At 40.8% G+C, this 19,317-nt stretch overlaps 1 protein-coding gene across 8 annotated transcripts in view; it reads right to left on the bottom strand.

Moving 5' to 3' along the window:
* The window catches only part of AFF4 (AF4/FMR2 family member 4), a 72,598-nt gene that overhangs the window by 6,888 nt on the left and 46,393 nt on the right, over positions 1-19,317 (bottom strand). For all 8 annotated transcript variants that reach the window (XM_039351154.1, XM_039351137.1, XM_039351145.1 and 5 more), the window contains 10 exons: positions 18,055-18,978; positions 15,995-16,083; positions 14,861-15,095; positions 13,826-13,923; positions 12,097-12,160; positions 11,870-12,006; positions 4,289-4,360; positions 3,857-3,950; positions 1,111-1,154; positions 103-323 (listed from right to left, as the gene is read on the bottom strand). In XM_039351154.1, coding sequence (XP_039207088.1) covers positions 103-323; positions 1,111-1,154; positions 3,857-3,950; positions 4,289-4,360; positions 11,870-12,006; positions 12,097-12,160; positions 13,826-13,923; positions 14,861-15,095; positions 15,995-16,083; positions 18,055-18,978 — 1,978 coding nt within the window. The remainder of the gene's footprint in view (positions 1-102; positions 324-1,110; positions 1,155-3,856; positions 3,951-4,288; positions 4,361-11,869; positions 12,007-12,096; positions 12,161-13,825; positions 13,924-14,860; positions 15,096-15,994; positions 16,084-18,054; positions 18,979-19,317) is intronic.

Below are 19,317 nucleotides of genomic sequence, written 5' to 3' on the forward strand. Positions count from 1 at the left end.
TTAATGTACTCAGCAGCTACAATGCTTTCCTTTTTTTTTAAACGTCAAAAAAAGTCCACCACCCCCCCCCCGGGAGTATAAATTCATGCAATCCAATCTTACCCTTTTGTTCTCTGGCAAGCTGATCTGCTTGGTCCCAAATTTCAGTGGCATACAGAAAATTGGAAGTAACCTGGACGTAGCTGGCTGCCATCTGATGTATCCTCTGTGGAATAGTAACTGAAGAAGCACTCCCTGAAGGGTTTGTTGACCCTGACGAGTAATTTCCTGAATTCCCTGGGGACAGTTTCGGTGAAACTGGAGACGGCATACTGACAGGTTTGCTAAAAATTAAAAAAGGAAAGTTTCTTTACTAACACTTGCAAAACAGAAAAACGTATCTACTAAAATAGTTACAACATTCAAAACCTGTATTCTGCTATTAACTGTAGAAATACAATTTCAACATTCATGCCCTGAGTTATCTGGTAGCTGTAGCAGAAACCCATGTAGTAAGTATCCAGTATTAAACTTCTTTTAAATACCCAATCTAAGAGGGTAACTGAACGTAAAGAATACTAAGCACTCCTTGTTTTTTTTTAATTATTTTTATGCTTTATTGTAATTTCTTTGATTGTTATAAGCAGCCCAGAGTTGTTGAGTCAGGCAGCATACAAGTTCTGTCCATCTAATTTTTCAGAACACACAAACACGTACGTGTATGATTATTCTGAAAAAATGACTTAGATTGGAGTCCATGTGTGCAATCTCTTATTTAAATCATCCAACCCTGTTTATAAGTGTTCAGTCATATTATTAGTGTTATAATGACTATTACTGCTCTGCTAGATGGTATAATCATGCAATAAAATCCCCTTCCCCTTTATTTATGAAAATTTGACAGAAGTCTGCGTAAGAAGTTTGAATCTATCAGGAGAAAACAGAAATGTTCTGCCATATACAACATATAGGAAAGATTTACCCACAAATTAATTAAAAAGTAAAGACATATAAAACAACTGATTTTATAATGCTTCAAAACTGGATCTGAATTTCAGATATCCTTCTCATGTTTTTACTATTTAATTCGTGCCTTCATGCAAAAGACATATTAATGCATTAAACGCTTACCTTCCCATACCAGGTGATGGAGCTTGAGAATTATTATAGGAATTCTGTTCAGGAAAAACCCACAAATTTTAAAATGAATATAGATGCAGTATTATACATTCTACAATAACAAATTTCTAAAAACCAAGTAAATACATGAAGTGCTTTAAAATAGGCAATTAAAAAAATTACAGCACCAGGAATAATTTGAGCAGGAATGGAAGTTAAATCTAGGCATAATTACTACTAAAATGAAGTGTAAAAACATCTGCATAACTAAGTGACACAATAAACTTTCCATAAGCATTATTGCTGAATTATATATCAATGACAACATCTATTGTGATACATACTGATCAAACCGGTTTTATAACCGGGACATATATGAAGAATAATGTTAGACAAATTATTAACTTAATAGAATATTTGGATAAAAATAATCAGATTCCTGCAGGTTTGATTTTTTTAGATGCTGAGAAAGCCTTTGATCAGTTAAATTGGCAATTTATGTTAAGGTTGGTTGAAGAGATGAATTTTGGGGATAAAATTTTGCAAGCTCTTAGAGGTATTTATCAAAAACAATCGGCACAACTTATAATTAATGGAGGTTTATCTCAGGTTTTTCAAATTGGAAAGGGTACAAGACAGGGATGTCCATTGTCCCCTTTGTTGTTTGTTTTAACATTAGAAATTTTGTTGATTAAAATTCGTGAATCACCTAAAATAAAGGGAATAATGATTAGTAAGAAAGATTACAAATTAAGAGCCTTTGCTGATGATTTGGTTGTTACTTTGTCTCAACCAACCTATTCAGTAGTAGAGCTGTTACAGATTATAAATCAGTATGGGCAAGTTTCTGGTTTTAAAGTTAATAATAATAAGACTAAAATATTATCTAAAAATATGTCTAATTTGGATAAGGAGATTTTTGTTAATTTGACAGGTTTTGAAATTGTAAAAAAGGTAAAATACTTGAGGGTTTATATAACTGCTTCTAATGTAAAACTTTATAAAAATAATTATGAAATGTTATGGCTTAAAATGCAGAAGGATCTGAATGATTGGAAAAAATTGCAATTATCTTTGTTAGGGAGAATTGCTGCAGTTAAAATGAATGTTCTGCCAAAATTTCTTTTTTTGTTTCAAATGATACCTATCTTAAAGAAAGAGGTAAATTTAGAAGAATGGCAGAAGGGTATTAATAGATTCATTTGGGCTGGGAAAAAACCAAGAGTTAAGCTTAAAATTATTCAAGATGTTCGAGAGAGAGGAGGATTCAAGGTGCCGAATTTGAAACTGTATTATGATGCGGTGGTCTTAACGTTAATTAGTGATTGGGTTAACTTAACAAATTCAAATATACTTTTTTGGGAAGGATGGGATTTATTATTTGGATGGCATGCGTATTTAATTTATAATAAAAAGGTGGATAGGGTTTTTAAGTCCCATGTTTTAAGAATTGCTTTATTGCGTGTCTGGAAGAAATATTATAGATTAAATTCTAGAATACCATTGTGGGGAATTCCTGGGCATGCTATAGAGGGGATAAGGAAAGGAGTGAAAATGGATAGGATCGCTTATAAACAATTGCTTAAGTGGGAAGGGAATAATTGGCAATTAAAATCTATGGAGGAATTAATGCAAGAAAATATTATTTATTCTTGGTTTCAGTATAGGCAATTATTAGAAAGATGAAGTATAGATCAAAAAGTGGGTTTTATTACGGAAGATGTGAATTTGATGAAACAAATTAAAGATCAAAGTCGAGCTCATATAAAAAGAGTTTATAATGTTTTAGTGGAATTGGATTCAGAAACAGAATTAGTTAAGGATTGTATGGTTAAGTGGGCTCAAAATTTTGAAGAGCCGATTTTATTAGATACATGGGAGATGATTTAGGTGAGGAATGTGAAGTTTACCCAAGCTCAAAATTTACGAGAAAATTTTTATAAAATGTTTTATAGGTGGCACCTTGATCCACAAAAGATGTCTCGTATGTATCCGAATCTACAGCCCAAATGCTGGAGATGTGGTTGTTTGGATGCAACGTACTATCATATTTGGTGGTCATGTAGAAATATAAAGGCTTTTTGGATTAAGATTTGGTGGAACATTCAGAAAATTTTTAATAGAAGGATAAAATTTAAACCACAATTATTTTTGTTAGGTATTATTGAAGATTGTGATGGTAAAGAGATTATCTTAATGTTGAATTTTATTACGGCGGCAAGGTTATTGATTGGGCAATATTGGAAGAAAGATTCCTTGTCTTCTTTAGAGGAATGGTTTCTTAAAGTTTCTTATTTATCAGAAATGGCTAAAATTTCGGCTTATCTGAAAGACCATTCACAAGAGAGAATATAATTCTGTATGGAAAAGATGGGTAAATTTTGTACAGAATAAATATGGGATTAGAAAGTATTATTTAGCCTTTGAATAATTTATAGTTTAAAGTAGTTATGGTTAGATTTGTTGTTTTTAATGTATTGGAGTTAAAGCATTTTTAATCTTTTTGGATGTATGTATAGTTGATTGATGTTTATTTGATTTGTATGTTTTTTTTTCTTGTTTTTTTTTTAACCCTGTATTCAACTCTGGGAAGGAGGGGGGAGGGTTATGGGGGGAGGGAGGGGGGAGGTATTTTATTGTAAAAAGTTTATAAAAATTTCAATAAAAAAAATAACAACATCTATTTAGGAAAATTGAAAAGACAAACAATCGTTCAAATTACAAGTTAATACATTTTTTTAAAAAAACATGTTTTTACCTTCAAATGTTCAGTCAGTGTCTTGGAATATTTTAATGCACTCTCCTTCTTCAGCTTGAAAAGTCTTAAATATAAGAGGGACTGGCATCTGAGACTAATAAAAAGGAGAATGCTACTACTTTAGAAATTTGCTAATAAAAGATCCTCACTGATCTTTAATTTATTTTAAAGTAGAAATTACACTTATACTGGGATTCTTTAAAAACCGGCTTTTTATTGAAATAGTTAAATTTCAATTTTTTAATTATAATTAATAAAGTAAATAATAATTATTTATTTTAGATAGTGATTGTGCTGCTTCCAGTCTAAGCAGATATTAAACTAGAATAGCATGATATGCTTTATCTTACTACCCACAAAATGAAAGTCTTGCCCAAATACAATTTGCCTCGAGCAAATTCCCATCTTTCTAATTTAGTTCTGAATACATACCATAGTACTGCTAGCCTTTTGTCTGCAGCAGTTGCATCTGGTGCTGAGCAATTCTTTAGCTTCATAGTGTACCTTCAACCAAAAAAATAAGACAAATAATATTTTTAAAACTCTCAGTTTTTTCACTTTTATAAAAAAATTATTCCTCAAAGAGCTTGTTGGTTGAGCTTTCTCCAATTTCTTAAAACCATATCAAATATAGCAAAATACACTGTACAATGTTAAGAGTTAAGAAAGTGTTTAAAATGGTATTTAGATTTTCATTAACTATTTCTACTTTTTAATATCTTAATATCTTACTTAGGCCACAAACTAAACAAAAACAATAACAACCCAATGATATCCTATTTTACATCTCCACTCCCAGCTAGCAAGGCAATGTAGTTCAGATGTTCACCCAGTGCCTAGAGCAGGCATGTCAAACTGCTGGCCCATGGGCCGGATGCACCATGCGGAAACCGCGGCCACCCCATTGCCGGCAATGGGGGAAAAGTCACGATATGTTGAGCAACATCACGAGTCTGACATGCATGGCCTAGAGGCTGTGAGAATCTGGATGGGAGGAACCAAATTCAACTTAACCCTAGGAAGATGTAGCGGGTCTGGGTTTTGGTCCCTTGGATCTGGTGCCATATCTAACTCTTGCTGGGGCTGCTTTCCCCTGGAGAGACCTGGTGCACAATTAGGAGTGGAGGCATTCTAGACTACAGTGCAGGCTCAAGGAACAAGTGGGAGTCATGGCTAGGGGAGTTTTTGGACAGATGGGGCGTTGTCTTACCTGAACGCCTTTTCTCAGCACGGAGATGGAGAATCCACCAATGGGTTTAGACTGTGTTCCTGCCCAATCAGATCAAGTCAGCCAAAATTGCAACGCCTGTCCTGGGCTAGAGTGTCCCAGTCTCAATGCAGGCAAAGCCATGACTGACAGCAAGACATGTTGGCTCATAAATCTAGCCCTAGGCCTAAGTAACCTGCAAGGGCGGGAGTGGATTATTCACCTCCATGCTGAGAAAAGGCGTTCAGGTAAGACAACGCCCCTTCTCCAGCACTGGAGATGGATAATCCACCAATGGGACATACCAAAGCCTACTGTCCCTGAGGGAGGGGAGCAGGCTGGTCCGGCGTGGCACTTTGAGGTACGACCTGTTGAAGAACCCTCCTACCAAAGGAGGCCTCCGCCGAGGCGAACCTGTCAATCTTGTAATGCCTTATAAAAGGAGATGGTGAAGACCATGTGGACACTCTGCAAACGTCCTCAATGGACGCCTGAGTGGCCCAGGCCACGGAAGTAGCCACGCTATGGGTTGAGTGGGCCGTTACCCGTCGTGGAACCGGCATTGATTCAGCCTGGTATGCCCCCGCAATACACGCCCTGCCAGTTGTGGTGGAGAACACCTTCCAACCCTTGGAAGAAGGATGGAAGGAGACAAAGAGGGCCTCAGAGTTGCGGAAGGCAGCTGTCCGTGAGATGTAGTAACGGAGCGCTCTGCGGACGTCCAGAAGGTGGATTATCCATCTCCAGGTGGATTATCCATTGCCGTTCCAGGGCATGAGATGGGTGAGGAGAGAAATCTGGGAGTACGATTTCTTGAGCCCTGTGGAAAAGAAAATTGACCTTAGGAAGAAAGGCAGGGTCCAGACGAAGGACCACTTGGTCCTGGTGAAAAAAAGCACAAGTCATCTCTGACTGAAAGTGCCGCTAATTCTGATATTTGTCTTGCAGATGTGATTGCCACCAGGAATGCGACCTTGTGCAATATGTATTGTATATCACATGTCTTGAGGGGCTCAAAGGGTGGTCTGGTTAGAGCCCGAAGAACTCATGGCAGGTCCCAAGAAGGATACCTGTGCACTACAGGGGGCTTGGTGGTAGTAGCCCCCTTGATGAACGAGTGGATCAAGGGCTGATGACCTAGGGAAACCGCTGAGTCACAGATAAGTACAGTGGAGAGAGCGGCGACTTGTCTGCGCAATGTGTTTGGAGCCAAGCCCCTCTCCAGATCCTGTAGAAGATAATCCAATATATGTGGAATTGTCAAGTCTGGAATGGTCAAGTGGTGGTTCGAGCACCACAAACAGAAGTTCCTCCACGTGGCTTCATAAATACGGTTGGTAGAGGACCGACGGGAGGCCTGGATTATGGTAATGACCCCCAGCAAGCAGGACTCCTGGGACAGGATCGAGCGCTCAAGTGCCAGACGGCTAATTGGAGCCATTGGGAGTCTGGATGAAGAAGGGTCCCCTGGCTGAGTGAGATCCGATCTGGGGGAATCCTCCATGGGGCCACTAGAGAGAGGTTCACTAGGTCGGCGAACTTCTGGTCTCCATGGCCAAAACGGGGCCACTAGAAGAACCTCCACCTGCTCCCAAAGAAGCTTGCGGACAACCGCCAGAAGAAGAGGAAGAGGAGGGAAGGCATAAAGCAGTCCCTCCAGCCACGGGCTCCGAAGAGCATCCGCTCGTTCCGCCCCTGGAGACGGAAAGCGGGAAAAGAATTGCTGGAGATGGGCGTTTGTTGGGGAGGCAAAAAGGTCTAGAACTGGTAATCCAAAGCGGTGGCAGATTTCCCTGAAGATCCTCGGGTGCAGGCGCCATTCCGAATGGTCCACCACCTCCCGGCTCAGGAAGTCGGCCTGAGTGTTTCCCTCCCCTGAAATGTGGTTGGCCTTATGGAGGCCAGGTTGGCTTCTGCCCAGGAGCCCAGCAGGAGTGTCTCGGTCAAGATGCACAAGATCAGGTGCCCCCTTGCCGGTTCACGTGCCGTGGCAGCCACTTTGTCCGTGAGGACCAACACGTGATGCTTCGCGAAAGTGGCGCAAGGCCAGGTGTACGGCCCTGAGCTCTAGCCAGTTGATATTGTGCCGAAGATCGGAGTGGGACCAACGGCCCTGGGCCCACTGTAAGCGAAGGTGTGCTCCCCAGCCGAATAGGCTGGCATCGGTCGTAAGGGTGAGTCGATCAGGCTCCTTGAAGTAAGACTCCTTGAGCATGGTCGACGAGATCCACTATGTGAGGGATCATGAGACGTGAAGCGGAAGTCTCACCCTTCGATTGGAGGAACTGATGTTCAGTCTCTGGAAGGGGAGCAGGAACCACTGAAGGTTCCTGGAGTGGAGCCTGGCCCAAGATACAATCGCAATGGCCGAGATCATCTTCCCCAGTAATTGGGAGAGTCTGGCCAACGTCACTGTTCGACCCCTGCGCAATTGGAGAATCGACTCCCTGATGCTGTCTCGGCGTTCTTGGGATAAATAGACCTGGCATTCCACCATATCTATGATGGCCCCTAGGTGTAATAACTGTGTTGTGGGGACCAAATGGCTCTTGGAAAAGTTCACCGAGAACCCGTGATTCTGGAGCAGCATTATCACCAGTTCGAGATACGCCTGAGCGGCCTGGATCGATAATAACTGGATTAGAATGTCGCCCAGGTAGCACTGGATTCTGACTGGCACCATTCTCAGGTGAGCTGCTAGAACTGCCAGGATCTTGGTAAAGACTCTAGGAGCCGAGGATAGGCCAAACAGGAGTGCCCTGTACTGATAATGATGTCCCCTGTGGGCGAATCTTAGAAACTGGCAGTGGGTGAGAGAGATGGGGATGTGGAGGTACGCTTCCATGAGGTTGATAGACGTCCGGAAGTCCACCCTTCTTACGTTTACCAAGACTGGATTTTGCGGTATGCAAGATGATAGTTTAATCCTTTTAGATCCAGGATGGCTCTCCATCCCCGACGCCTTGGGGACGACGAAGAGGATGGAGTAAAATCCCCGCCCTCTCTGATCCAATGGCACCGGTTCTATGGCCCATATGTTTAAGAGGTGACCGATGGCCTCTCGCATTAGTTTTTTCTTTGTTGGATTTCTTAGCTGGGGACAAGAAATGAAGCGATTCGGGGGGTTGGAGATGAACTCCAGGGACAGTCCGTGATGCACGGTGTTTAGGACCCATGCATCCATGATGGTGGCTTCCCACTGGCAGGCAAAGAGAGTGAGTCTGCCCCCGATGGGAGGATCCGCCTGAGAGTCACCTGGATCGGCGGAATGGGCGGCCGCTCCCGCGAAAAAGCTGTTTGCCCTGAAATTGTTGTCTGGGTCTGGAAACCTGTCTGTCAGACTGTCTGTTCTGTCTGTCTTGTCTGATAGGGAAAGAATGGTTGGGCTGGGAGTAGTTGGACCTGGCTCCAGCGCGAAAGGGCTGCCTCCATGAATAGGTGTTGGGACGTTTTCCGACCGTTTAAGGAGGTGATTGAGGACCTTACGTTTATCCTTATTCTCAGTGAGGTAAGGATTCAGAGCTTCACCAAACAATTTCCCTCCCTGATAAGGGGCTGCTGACAAGTGCCATTTGGACTTGGCGTCAGCGTGCCAGTGTTTCAACCAGAGCATACGGTGGCCAGTGATGTTGGATGCCATGGCTCTGGAGGAAAATCTGGCGGCCTGGAGGGTAGCATCAGAAGCATATTCTGTAGCTGCCACCATCTTACTTAGATCTTGATGCGTGCGGATATCTTCTGCTAGTATCCTGGCCTGAAGCTATCTAAGCCAGTGGAGAGCAGACTTGTTAAAAAAAGGATGCAGAGGTAGCTGCTCTGATAGCCCACGCCGCGGCTTGATGTGTTCCATGGAGAGAGAGCTCACATTTACGGTCCTCAGCCTTGAGGGCCTCAGAAACGTCGCCAGGAATGACGGTTGGAGACACAAGGGGTCCTAAAGGTTCATCTACCACGGGTACCTCCAGAGCCACCTCCAGGTCCTAGGCCACATTATAAAGTCTTTTCTCATTGCTACTTGGAAGGGGAAAAGAGGCCAGGGATACCCATTGCTTTCGGACCACGCTGAGGAACATGGGAGGGCAAGGAATGCAGTATTGTGTTGTTACTGGTTCAGTGAAATTCGGATCCGCCTCCGAGTCTGGAGTGACTGAAGTTGCCGGCGTGGAAGGATCGGGTTTGAGATGTGCCATGGAAGTGGCCTTACGAAGCTGGGGCACAAAAAAAGGGAGGGTTAAAGAGACCGCTAAGTGATAGTGTCTCAGGAGAGGGTTCCTACTCCTCAGACATCGGAATCTCCAGATCAGCCTCGTATTCACGAGATGACGAGTCCCCAGAGTAAATGGACTGCGAAGGGGAAGAAGGCGCATGATAGGACTCAGTAGCCGGCTCGTGGATGGGTAGAAAGGTGACCGCAGGTGACTTAGCCGCTTGCAATCTGGCCTCAAGAGCACGCTCTACCGCGCTAGGCGGTCCTCCATGGGGAGGGGGACCGGTTCACTTGGCCTAAGTCCGGCCGCAGTGGGGGTGAAAGTAGCTTCAGGGGCCACGTGTTGAACCCGTGGAGTGGAGGGCTGAGTGACGGGATGAACCCTGTCCGTGTCCCCCGGTGCAAGAGACGGGAGAGGTTCCCCTGTTGACCATACTCCCAGTGGAGAAGCGGAGGGCCCCGGGGCAGATCAAAAGAAGGCACTTCGGCTTGTGAGGTCTCCAACCTGGCTAGCTTCTGTGCTTTAGAGAATTCCTTCTCTAGGGCTTGGTGTCTCCTGGTGGCCTGTTTTTCAGCTCCCTTGGAGGTTTTTGAGGTAGACCTGGCCTTGGCCTTGGCCGAGATCTTACCTGCGGCTTCTTGATTAGAGGATTTGTGGCGTTTTGCAGTCGAGGAGGACAGCAAGACGTCCTTTGTGGGAGGCCTAGTATCCTCCATCCTCGGGTAACACAGGAGCACGATAGGAGATGCCTGGAATCCAGATAGAACTGGTATCCGGAGACTGCTATTGGTTGGATAAGAACAGGCACACTATAGGGGATGCCTGGAATCCAGATAGAACTGATTGTGTGGATAAGAACAGGCGCACAGTAGGGGACGCCTGGTATCCAGACAGAGCTGTTTGTGTGGATAAGAACAGACGTACAATAGGGGGCACCTGGAATCCAGATAGAGCTGATTGTGTGGATAAGAACAGGTGCACGGTAGGGGATGCCTGGTATCCAGATAGAGCCGTTCATGTGGATAAGAACAGGCGCACGATAGGGGACGCCTGGAACCCAGATAAAGCTGTTAATATAATTAGGCCCAGGATCCCAATGGACTAATCTGGTTTTCAGGGAGACCTGGAGACACCAAGAACCCAGAAATTGAATCCAAGGAGATTAAATGCACGTGAAAGAAAAGGAACAAACCAGATAGAGCCAAACCTGCTAAGCAGGCTGTGAAATGGATATATTACAGGCCTGAGTGGCTGTGGAGATCAAATACTGACTGAGGTCTGACAGGCCTTGGAATGGTGTTATGTAAGGTTTTATTTAAAGCAGATGAAGGAAGTAGGCCTGAGGATCTAGCAGGCCTGTTCTGAGGCAACAGTGGCCGTGCACGGTGCCTGTGCAAACTGAGGCTCCAGAGGCCTCAAATGGTAGCCACACGGGAGAAAAGGGCGCAGAGCAGGCCTCAAGAAAGAGGGGGGAGGGGGGAGGAACAAAGGCCTCCATTCAAGTTAAAGGCAAACAGTTCTTCAGCCAACTGAGAGGAAAAAACACAGTGCTGAATACAGCACTGTCACAGAAGACTGAAGAGAATAGAGAATAAAGAATCCACCAATGGAAATTGTACCTGCCTAAGAGCCAACTTGCTACGTCTGTCTTGGGCAAGATCAAGTTGAGACTGGGACACTCTAGCCCAGGACAGGCATTGCAAATTTGGCTGACTTGATCTGATTGGGCAAGAACACAGTCTAAACCCACTGGTGGATTATCCATCTCCAGTGCTGGAGAATTATCTCATTCAACAATAGGATAGATTCAACTCATGCTGCAATTGCACCCATTCCTAGACAAGAAGGCCTTGTTTACAGTCACTTACTCCCTAATCATTTCCCAGTTGGATCACAAGATGATTTACATGGCTTCCCTTGAAGACAATCTGGAAGTTACAACTGGTCTGGAATGCAACAGCATACAAAGTTCTGCTGGTTTTCTGTACTTTTCCACTGCTCTCCAGTTTCTTTCAGTTGCAATTCAAAGTGCTTAAGTCAAAGTGCACCATATCAGATAAGGTGGGCATGCTTGCTCCAGATCCCTTAAAGCGGGGTTCTTCAAACCTGGCCCTTTTATGACTTGTGGACTTCAACTCCCAGAATTCTTCAGCTAGGCATGCTGGCTGAGGAATTCTGGGAGTTGAAGTCCACAAGTCATAAAAGGGACAAGTTTGAAGAACCCTACCTTAAAGGTTGCCAACTGCTGGGACCTAGAAAGCAGGCCATTACCCTTCCTGCTTTCCTGAAGGACTTCTTTCAAACGTTGAGTTAGGATGAGACTGTAGTCTGGTCAATGTAAATATTGCTGAATGGTTAGTTTTGGGCTGTTGGGAATTTTTGATGTTGATCTGATTGACTCCTTATGTTTTTATTTCTCTTTCTGTGAACGATCCAGGATTATTGTACAAAAAAAAGCTGCCATATAAATCTTATTAACAAATAGTGGTAACTGAAGAGTACCTCTAGAATCAACTATTAATAGTATATCAATTAGGGGTACAATTTCCTATTGTGTCCCTATTCTGGTAATTATACTTAATTATCTATATAACTTACTTGATGAGCTCCACAGTTTCAGAATACATAGGGAATGGGGACTTGGATTCCTGAGCATTTTTCTCCAATGCATTCCCACATTCAATAAATGAAACCACAGCATCAAGGTAATACACAGCTTTTTCAAACCTGTCAGACTAAAAAAAAAAAAAAAAGGTCTTACATGGAGATTTATGAGAGTCAAAGAATTAAAAGGATTCAATCAGTAGACAATATGTTTTTCTTACCAATGCATCAGCATTATGTTTTAATTTCTTTGCTTCTTGCAAGTAGTGATCTGCTGAGTAGCTTCTGCAACATAAAATTACAAAATTTCTAATCCTTGTTGCTCTGCTTATTTCATTATTTGTGTATATTTGAGGATGGAGTACAAAGAGTATTTATTTAAAACATTTATATAGCTACCCATCTTCCAACAAACTCTGGGTGGCTCCCAAGGGGGAAAAAAAATTCAAAATAAAACATAAAAATCATATTAAAGCTATTAAAGCCATAGAACATTAAAAACAAAAACCCGGTGCCAAATTAAGCTTCTGACATGCAGTCACCTTATCCTGTCTCAGAGATGATGGGAAAAGCCCACTTTTCCAGCTCTTTTTAGAAAGCTAGGTGGGTAGAAGCCTGCTGAACTTCAGGGTAAACAGTGTTCCATAGGACAACGGCTGCCATAGAAAAGGCACACTTTCTAATTCCCATAAAATGTCAAAGTTTAACAGAAGGGATTAGGAGCAGGCTTAAATATCACATTTAACCGAGACAGAATAAAAAAAAAATGAAATGGAGAAGCCTGCCTAAATTGTCACCTAATTTGGCATGGGAAAGACTTTTCTTGGGTTGCAAAATTATATACTGATGCCAGGAGCAATAAACATTTCTGTCTATGGAGATTCTCAGTTATCCAGGTCATGATTGTCCTAAAGACGAAAAATGTCTTCAAAGAAAAACAAGAAAGTCCAGTTGCCTCTTGAAAATAAACATTTTTAATACTATTTAGGATACTGTGCCAGAAACCAGGGGTGAAATAAGTCATCTCCCTGCCTTCAAAACAAACACAAACCCTCTTATCTTCTTCAAGATATAACTCCAGTCTAGCAATGTTCACTCTTCCCCAATCTGCACTGATACAATGCAGAGCTTTTAGAATACTGGTGTAAATGGATGATGTTCCTGTATTGGTGCTTAGCATTAGACCCTGTGTACAGCAGATGTACATCTATACATCTCTGAATAACAGATATACCGGACCAAGCTTTGACTCAACTGCCTGCAGTTTCATTAATGTGTTCAGGCTGAATATACAGTAATGAATCTGGGTCAAATTTTGCAAGATTGCCACAGAAGAAAATATATATCTTAGGATGGAAAGTCAGGTTCAAAATACCGCTCAGCTTCCAGGAACAACCTTATTCATCAGCAATTTTTAAAACAACAAAGCAACAGTATTTTATCATATTGACACCCCCAAAAATGTAGCACGACAAAACTGGAATGCCCCTCCAGATTTTTTATAGGAAAAACAGGCCAGAGCTGTTAATGGAACAAAGTAATGGAACAAATCTGACATCAGAACACAGAACAAGCACAAGACAGTAACAGAGCATTTTAACTTCTCAGGACATTCTACTATATATTTCAAAATTAAGTTTAGCAAGAAAAAATTAAGTTTAGCATGAGACAGACCTAGATATTAATAAGTCACTAGCTAACTCTTAAATCAATTAAACCAATCCCCACATTCTATGAAGCTCATGAAAGCTTATGAAACGTGTTCATCTTAAAAAGTGCTCGTAGATTCTTTTTGATTTTTGGCTATAATAGATTGTCCTATAACTTCTATCAAATTATAGTATAGTTTATGAAAAAAATAATATGAACTATATACCCAGATGTTTCCATAATTTTATGCATGCATTCTAGCAACAAAATCGTGTATCTGGTTTTCATCTTTGTTCTCACCTGTCATCAAATACTAGCTTTGCTCTTCGGGACTTTGAACTATCGGAACTTGTGGCAGAGGCAGAAGGACAATTAGAAGAGTTATTTAAAACCTTTTCCTTGGAAAAAAGAGAAATCAGTTAATTAATACACTGTTTGGAGGGAAAGGCATTGCAATTGCCGAGTTCAGGCTAGTTAAATGCAGTCCAGATGTTTGCCACAAATGTAACTTGACAAACAAAGCTGTTAACCCTAATAATAAATTAAAAACAGAAAGCAGAATGAGATTATAATAATGGTGTTATTATAATTTGCAAGAAGACTGTTAGTACAATAATTATTTTGCATCATTTAATACTTTAATGATAAACCTTTGTTGTCTCTGTAACAGTATACTAACTTATGTTGAGATAGACTCTGCAGCAAATATTTGACAAAAAAAATCAGCTTCATCCCATTTAATTCTGTTTTTCCACCCCAAACATATGCTGTATTTAAAAAGCATTTCATCTAAAAATAGTAGTAGAATTTGCAAAATGGACAAAATCATATTCTGCAATGCCTGAATTTATTTCATGGCAAGTTGGCATGGAGAGATGGAAGTGGATGGCTATCAATATGTTTGCCACATCTGTATATCCTTGGATTAAATATTCAACTATTTAACTGCTGTGAAAATGTAAGCTTATTTAGGAATATCAACAACATTAATTGGGATCATATCAATTAGCTTAGCTCTCAATATTGTCTACACAAAGCTGATCTGTTCCCCCAACACCTTAAACTCAGCTAAAGGGAAGGGGTCTTTGGGTATTTACGCATTTAGAGACTCAAATGATGCAATGCTCCAAATCACATGGATGTACCAGTTTTATATAGAGGGGCACGACGTGTAAGGCAACTAGGTATATGCCTCTTGTATTAGGAATAAGAATAGTGGCAGGCGTGAGCTTTAATGCAGGACATTTTTTAAAAATAAAGTTTATATATGCTGAATTTCACACAAGATTTAAAGACTCCAAAAACAAGCTATAATCAGTAATTGAAGTTTTTTACCTTTGTTTCTTTAGTGTTATTTGAAGCCTTTCCTTCTGTCTTCTTTTGCTTAGATGAGTTACTTTTAGTGCTGCTATTATCTTTGTTACTATTACTGCCTGATTTCAAGGAAGAAGACTGACTGATCGTCCTTTTCCGAGATCCATGCTCTTGCTTTGGATCTTTTGCAACAACTGAGGTTGTGGCTGGAGATGGGAGAAGATCCTTCTCTTTAACAGTGCTTTGTTTTGAAGACCTGTCCCCCCCAAAATAAAATAGGAAACAGAATTAAAGATTTTGTACTTAATTTTGCGTAAAGGATTTTTTTTTTTTTTGCTTTTGCACCATTAGCTCCAAAACAATAAGCTTATTTTATCAAACTATTATATTTGAGAAAGAGAATGGCTTTAGTCTGACACAATTATCTCAGATTGAGCAAAAGACCAGTTGCAATATCCAGAGATCATATAAATGGGTGCAATCCCAACACATCTGGAGCACCACATGAATACCATCAGCATTTGACAAAATCACCATCTGTCATTTGCAAAAGGGCGGGCTTACTTGAAACGGTTTACATCTTGCAATGATACCTTGCAATGATAGTAAGGAGACAGAAAAACAGCAGAGGCTTAGAAAGCATTTTTTAAAATGTTGCTCCTATAAATCAAATTAAGTAATAACCAATATATAAAAGTGGTACAGATATTTTTACATAAATTGTTTTTCTTTTAATGTGTTAAAATATAAACTGCCCAAAAGCTTTGACTATTGGGAAGTTTGAAAATAAGAATAAAAAAACAAAAAAAATCAAACAAAGGGTATAGAAAGTTCCAGGGGCATCATAGCAGCTGGAAGCACTTTGTTGAAAGTCTCCAAATAAAGTATTCTATAATCCAGAAAGATGCACATGCCCTAATATTTGGAATAGTGTCTCTTAAAAATGTTCTCCCAAAGATTTAAAAACTGCAGTGGAAATATTAAAGGTGTAAGAAGATAAACTTGGCACCAGTGCTTGTTCAAATGATACTATATAATGGAATTTTTAAAGAAGTTATTTGTTTGATCCCTGGATGAAATGAAAACTAGAAACTGAATACATAAGAACGTGCTTACACCATGTACTTGTGTACTATAGCTTGGAAAGTTACTCACTCTCTATTACTAGAAGTCTTGTGGGCTGAAGAAGGTTTTTCTTCCAGTTTAGTTTTCTTGCTTTCAGTGCCTCTGCTGTCTTCTGCGTTCTATGACAGAACATTTGAGAGATAATTACCAAGACAAAATTTAATAATCTCAACTATACGGATTTTTCTATAAATCATCACAACCCTTAAAGAATTGCCACTGACAACATTGGGATGGTATGAATGCGGATGGGAGAACTTGCCACAGCCAACTCACCAAGGGTCAATTCACCATGGGACAACTCACCACGGCCAACTCGCTGCAGGATAACTCAACAATTCGATTTCAATATTTAAAATAATAAAAAAAATATTTTAATAATCATTCGTATTTCATTTTGTCCTTTGTTTGGCATCACTTCTTTAATTATTCTATTCCACCATTTCTTGATATGAGTGTAAAGTCTTGTCCCATGGCAAGTTGGCCATGGCGAGTTGTCCCGCAGCGATTTGGTTGCAGTGAGATGGCCATGGCAAGTTAGCCGCGGAGAGTTGGCCGTAGCGAGTTATCCCAGACCAGGAGTCTGGAACCTTGACAACTTTAAGACTTGTGGACTTCAGCTCCCAGAATTCCTCAGCCAGCTATCCTGGGAGCTGAAGTCCACAAGTCTTAAAGTTGTCAAGGTTCCAGACCCCTGCCCTAGACCCTGATAAGTGATAACAATCTTGGCAAAGCAGCTTTTCTCAATAATTCTGTAGCTGGGCAAGAACAAGGAAGCAAAAATACCTCAGATTTCAAGAAGGTAGCTTTAATGCTCCCCTAGGGTAAATATAAATTCTTAGAAATTATATTAGATATTTCCCAGCCTCATTTTCAGTTAAGGCAAAATTTCTTTGAATACTATGTTTTTTCCCCCATATTTCTCCCCATTTGGGCTGAGTTGCTTTTTAAGAAGTTGGCAACCAACTTATTAACTGCTATTTCTTCCATTTTTTACCAGCCTACTACCCATAATTCCTTACAACTGTTAAAAATAATATTCCTCACAAAATTATAAGTATATAATATACACTGATGATGTATGATGCCAAGGTACGAGAAATACTGCTTAATTTGATGAATATAAACAAATGTGACACCTCACTTTTCATTGACCACAAACCCATCAAAATGGCTACAATTCTTGCTATGCTGACAACATCATTGTCTAAAAATGGAAATGTCCAGTCCCATTTACTACAGTGTTTCCAAAAACATGTAAGAAGAATATTTTTATTACTAAGCTATTAAGTTAGTAGGGCTTTGTATTGCTTTGGCTTCAAAAGGGAAAAAGTGCAATAAGAGATGCTCATGTGGCATTTGTGAGGAACTCATTAAAGCAGCTACATCTTTCCCCTGGCCTTTGTAATCATTACATTGACCCGGTATGATTCAAAGCCAAAACAGTACTGTGATCATTAATAATGTATTAAATCAGATCTAAAAACATGAGTATGTCTTCTCATTAAAATGAAATTAACATTATATAGCAATATAACTATGCAAATATATTATTATATAATAAAACAAAATAATTTAAAAAATAAACCACACAGGAAAAAAGAATTACTTACCTATCTACCTTAAACTACCTAGTTATTTATGTACTACTGCTAAGGATTAAAAAAATTGCAATGTTCTTGAAGTTTAATAAAATTAATGCAATTTTTTCTAAAAAATGAAACAAAATTGTCCACCTTTACTAATGATGCTACAGACACTATGTCCACAAAGGACTGTACCAAAATCTATTATTCCATCCTGCTTATATGGATAGATCTGTACAAGGCTTTAAGACCTCTGCATCAATGCTGTAAAGAACAGTACTTATTTGTGAACACTTTTAACATTTATTTATTTGGATTGTGCATCATTTTTAGGAACTCAAGGCACCATACTTTCTCCTCCCTATTTTCCTCCACAACCCTGTGAGTTACATTAGACGGAGATAACACAAAATAACCTCTGGATCAAGGCCATCAACTTTAAAAACTACTTTATTAAATGTTCAGTTCTGATGACAAGTCCAGATCTTCGTGCTGAAAACTGACCTGACATAATTTATGCTTTTTTCTGCCCTTGGTGGAACTTTTCTCAGAAGTTATTTTCTGGGGTTCTCTCGGATGCTTCTCGCACACATTTTTTCTCTCCGATTTTGATAGATCTGTCTCCCTGTAAGGCTTCCCTGGTATTCTGGTTAGGAGGCTCAAGTCAATCTTCACAATAAGAGGATATCTTTCATCAGGATCACTGAGCGGTGAAAGGAGTTCCTTCTCTTCCATAGGAGAGAACATTCGTTGCCGTAAAAAACTGTCATCCTCCTCTATGGAGGGTTTAACAGGAGTCCTATTGCTGTCAGAATATTTGGGGGTTTGTGACGAAGGAGGAAGGCTCTCATTCTCATCAGAATCAGAGGAGGAGGTATCTGTTTCAATGAATTCCTTGGATTTCTGGGCGGATTTGTTTGCCACCTTGCATTTCTTCTTCTCTGTGGTAGGCCGAGGGGACGGTTTAGGCTCCTTTTTTATATTTGGTTTCCTGGAGCCTTTGGTGGCTGCCTTGTGTCTGTTAGAAGGTATGTTTGTTGCCATATCCAGGGGGGTTTCACTTTCTATTTTCAGGCCCCCTCTGGGCTCTTCTACCGACGGTTTCTCTGCTTTTTTGGGCTGTTTCTTGCCTACAGTCCTCCTTTGGATCGCACTGTCGCTTTGAGCAGGTGACTTCTGTCGACCACGATTGCTCTCTGATCCTTTCTGGCTACCTTTGGAATCTCTCCCGGGGGTGGAGGATATGGAATCCTTCGATCCACTTTGGTCTGCATATCCTCCCCCTGTGCTCTGATCTCTCCCCTCTTTTTTGTAACCTTGGGTTGATGGGATGTTACTGTCAATGGAAGACGCTGGTGATACTTTGTGTGGGTTCACCTTGTTTAGCCAGTTGTCAAGTTGCCACTTATTGGTTGGAGGCGGCTCAGGCTAAAGAAAGAAAAAAGGAAAACCCAAATGACAAAATTCTGCATGAATACAGCCTGGAAAAACAAGGATTATTTTGCTCAGTTCTTCCCTATGGCACAAAGGCTGTGACCGCATCCAAATTTGAAAAGAGGATCATCTAGAAATGAGAGGAGGGCTGCCACAGCTTGCTAGATTTCTCAACTAAGAGAACTGCATCCGAATTACAGAATTCACCTCAACAATTTATACCATCTACCTGGAAGGAAGCACTGCTCTTTTCAAACAAGAAGATTCAGTGTTAACCAAAATGGCTGATACAGTAATAAATGACTACAAATCAGCAGCACAATCCTCTCTTCC

The sequence above is a fragment of the Crotalus tigris genome, unplaced genomic scaffold (assembly GCF_016545835.1).
Source record: "Crotalus tigris isolate CLP2741 ecotype Arizona unplaced genomic scaffold, ASM1654583v1 scf7180000017568.12009008, whole genome shotgun sequence".
NCBI lineage: Eukaryota > Metazoa > Chordata > Lepidosauria > Squamata > Viperidae > Crotalus > Crotalus tigris.